The sequence below is a fragment of the Trichechus manatus genome, unplaced genomic scaffold, assembly GCF_000243295.1.
Source record: "Trichechus manatus latirostris isolate Lorelei unplaced genomic scaffold, TriManLat1.0 scaffold00083, whole genome shotgun sequence".
Classification (NCBI taxonomy): domain Eukaryota; kingdom Metazoa; phylum Chordata; class Mammalia; order Sirenia; family Trichechidae; genus Trichechus; species Trichechus manatus.
The window spans coordinates 11,941,283-11,945,563 of NW_004444019.1; the positions used below are offsets into that span (position 1 = coordinate 11,941,283).

General features: G+C 37.1%; 1 protein-coding gene across 1 annotated transcript in view; it reads left to right on the forward strand.

Annotated features, from left to right (window-relative positions):
* The window catches only part of DDX43 (DEAD-box helicase 43), a 30,797-nt gene that overhangs the window by 14,318 nt on the left and 12,198 nt on the right, over window positions 1–4,281 (forward strand). The window contains exons 12-13 of the mRNA XM_004381378.1: window positions 3,117–3,244; window positions 3,453–3,562. Coding sequence (XP_004381435.1) covers window positions 3,117–3,244; window positions 3,453–3,562 — 238 coding nt within the window. The remainder of the gene's footprint in view (window positions 1–3,116; window positions 3,245–3,452; window positions 3,563–4,281) is intronic.

The following is a 4,281-nucleotide window of genomic DNA, read 5'->3' on the forward strand; positions in this document are numbered from 1 at the left end:
TTTCTTTATAAACTATGTTATGCCGGTTGAGCTAGATGTTCTCCGAGACCATGGTCCCCACAGCCCTCAGCCCAGTAATTCGGTCCCTCAGGGACTTCAGATGTGTCTGTGGAGCTCCCATGACCTTGCCTTGTACAAGTTGTCCTGGCTTCCCCAGTACTGTGTACTGTCTTACCCTTCACCAAAGTTATCACTTATTCATTGTTTAGTGTTTTTCCATCCCCACCCTTCCCCTCCCTTCTAACTATCAAAGATTGTTTCTCTTTGTGTGTAAACCTTTTCATGAGTTTTTATAGTAGTGGTTTCATACAATATTTGTCCTTTTGTGATTGACTTATTACACTAAGCACAATACCCTCCAGATTCATCCATGTTGTGAGATGCTTCACAGATGCAGCATTGTTCTTTATCGTTGTGTAGTACTCCATTGTGTGTATGTACCATAGTTTGTTTATCCATTCATCTGTTGATGGGCATCTAGGTTGTTTTCATCTTTTTGCTATTTTTGCTATTGTGAACAATGCTGCAAAGAACATGGGTGTGCATATGTCTATTCGTGTGATGACTTTTATTTCTCTAGGTTATATTCCTAGGAGTGGGACTGCTGGATCATATCGTATTTCTACTTCTAGCTTTTTAAGGAAGCGCCATATCATTTTCCAGAATAGCTGTACCATTTTGCATTCCCACCAACAGTGCATAAGAGTTCCAGTCTCCCTGCAGCCTCTCCAACATTTGTTATTTTCTGTTTTTTTGATTCGTGCCAGTAATGCCGGGGTGAGATGGTGTCTCACTGTGGTTTTGATTTGCATTTCTCTAATGGCTAGTGATCTTTTAGTACTATTTTAAAAAACATTTCCTATTATGGAAATTTTAAACATAGCCAGTTTTGGCATGTCTACTTTATCCATTCCTCAATTTTAGAACAAATCCCAGATGCATATAGATTTTATCTGTAAATACTTCATTATGTCTCTCTAAAAGACTTTTTATATACATAACCACAGTTCTATTATCTCACATTAAAAATTTTAATAACCCCTTAATACCATCAAATATCCAATCAGTGTTCATATTTTCCTAATAGCTCTTTTCTTTTTTTTAAACCCTGTTAGAATCAGGATCTAAACAAAGTCTAATATATGCATATTTGGTTGTTAGGTCTCTTAGTCACTAATCTATAGATCTCCCAACCTGTGTGTGTACATGTCCATTTATTGCTGGAAGAAACTGTTTTTGCCTATAGAATTTCCCACATTCTGAATTTGGCTGATTACCACAGGTTGTTAAATATGTTCTCTAGTCCTAGTATTTCCTGTAAATGGTAGTTAGATATAGGAACTTGATCAAATCCTGGGTTGTTTCTATTTCTTCTTCTTTTTACAAAAATTCTTCATTGGTGGTGATGTTTACTTGCTTTTGCATCACTTCAAAAGGAATGTTTAAGTCTGACACTCTTTGTGAAGTTAAGATTTATCAGTGGATTCATTCGTTTTCAGTCTGACCTCTCTGTTACAAAGTTCCTTTATGGCCTTTTACCTAATGGTGATCATTGCCTACTTCCATGATTTCATTAGGGGTTGCCAAATACAATTGCAGAACACTTAATTGTGGTCATGAGGAACCTGTACTTAGACCAAGAGGCAGTCATTCGAAGAGAACAAGGGGATACTGCGTGGTTTAAAATCAGGAAAGGTGTGTGTCAGGGTTTATCCTTTTAATGTATTTATTCAGTCTGTATGCTGAGCAAATAATCCAAGAAGCTGGACTATGTGAAAAAGAATGTGGCGTTAGGATTGCAGGAAGACTCGTTAACCTAAGATATGCAGATGACACAACTTGATTGCTGAAAGTGAAGAGGACTTGAAGCACTTACTGATGAAGATCAAAGACTACAGCTTTCAGTATGGATCACACCTCAACATAAAGAAAACAAAAATCCTCACAACTACACCAATAAGTAACATCATGATAAATGGGGAAAATATTGAAGTTGTCAAGGATTTCATTTTACTTGGATCCACAATCTACGCCATGGAAGCAGCAGTCAAGAAATCCAATGACATACTGCGTTGGACAAATCTGCTGCAAAGGAACTCTTTAAAGTGTTGAAAAGCAAAAATGTCACCTTGAGGACTAAGGTGTGCCTGGCCCAACCCATGGTATTTTCAGTTGCCTCAATATGCATGTGGAAGCTGGACAATGAATAAGGAAAATGAAAGAAGAATTTATGCCTTTGAATTATGGTGTTGGTGAAGAATATTGAATATATCATGGACTGCCAGGAAAGAAACAAATCTATCTTGGAAGAAGTACAGCCAGAATGCTCCTCAGAAGTGAGGATAGTGAGACTTTGTCTTGCTTACTTTGCACATGTTATTAGGAGGGATAAAGTAGAGGGTCAGCAAAAGAGAGAAAGACCCTGAACGCGATGGATTGACACAGTAGCTACAATAATGGGCTCAAACGTAGCAATGATTGTGAGGATGGTGCAGGACCAGGCAGTGTTTCATTCTGTTGTACATAGGGTTGCTATGAATCGGAACTGACAACGGCACCTAACAACAACAAAATAATTCTTTCTATAATTTCTACATTCTTGCTATAATTCTTTCTGCCAAGTATAATTCTTTTCCTTCATTAAATATTACTAAAATCTGTTTTATCTAAAGAAACAATATTTTATCTCCTTTTGGGTCAAAGAATTGTACCAATGGTATTTTGAAATGTTTTATTAAATTGTTAAAATACTAATTGAATTGAGACTCTTTTATCATAAACTGATTGTCTTCATTAGAAGGGCAATATCCCAAACTCAAGATGATAGATTTTGTAAGCCTGGCTTCATCCCATGGTTATTTCCTTTTCCTATACTAGCCAGTTTCTTTCAACACACTCTGTCAAGCACTCAAGCATCCCTCACTTTTTTATTTTGGGTGAACAAATGATGAAAGTGAAGAGCTAAACCACAAACCTTATGTAGAAACAGGTAATGTTTCTAAGACTCGTATTATCCTGTTAACAGTTTATTAAAACATTCACCAATGATAGAAATAAGTTGTATTTTGAGCTGATATGTATCAAGGTTAATGTATTATGATTTTTTAATCCTTTAGGCTGTAAATACTGTGAAGCAAAATGTAATTGTTACCACAGAAGAAGAAAAACGAAGTCATATTCAGATTTTCCTAGAGAGCATGTCTCCCAAAGACAAAGTCATTGTGTTTGTCAGCAGAAAAGCTGTGTAGGTATTTTTTCCTTTTATTCTGTTATGATCATCAATCACATTGAATTTGTTTAGGATTATTTCTGTTTGTCTACTAATTTCAAATCGTGGTATGTATGTCTGTTACAGTATTTTAGTCCAGACTTGGCTAATAGAAGTAAAACTAGTGAGTCACTGATGGTATTAGAATAGCACTTAAGATCACTAACTTTCTCTTTTGCTTCAGTGCTGATCACTTATCAAGTGACCTGATTCTCCGACACATATCAGTCGAGTCTCTTCATGGCAACAGAGAACAGAGCGATCGAGAGAAAGCATTAGAGAACTTTAAAACAGGTACATACTCACTATTTGTTGCAGTTTAAAAGTATGTCCAATACCTGGGCTTTGCTGAGGGACAGAACTCACTTATAAGATCTGTTGTCAACTTGGAGAGCCCAACACTTAGAGCTCTAAATATTTATCAGGCTCTCAGAACTAAATGTTGTTGTTATTAGGTGCCATGGAGTAGATTCTGATTCATAGTGACTCCACGCACAATAGAAGGAACCACTGCCTGGTCATGCATCATCTTCACAATCATTGCTTTTGTTGCAGCCACTGTGTCAATTCATCCCATTGAGAGTCTTCCTTTTTTTCACTGACCCTCTTCTCTACCAAGCATGATGTTCTTCTTCAGGGACTGATCCCTCCAATAACATGTCCAAAGTGAGCAAGATGAAGTCTCATTATCCTCGCTTTTAAGGAGTATTTTGGCTGTACTTCTTCCAAGACAGATTTGTACCTTCTGGCAGTCCATGGTATATTCACTATTCTTCAACACCACCATAATTGAAATCCATGAATTCTTCTTCAGTCTTCCTTATTCATTGTCCAGCTTTCCCACACATATGAGGTGATTGAAAACACCATGGCTTGGGTCAGGCACACCTTAGTCCTTAAGGTGACATCTTTGTTTTTTAAAACATTAAAGAGGTCTTTTGCAGCAGATCTGCCCAATGCAATATGTTGTTTGATTTCTTGGCTGCTGCTTTCATGGGCATTGATTGTGGATC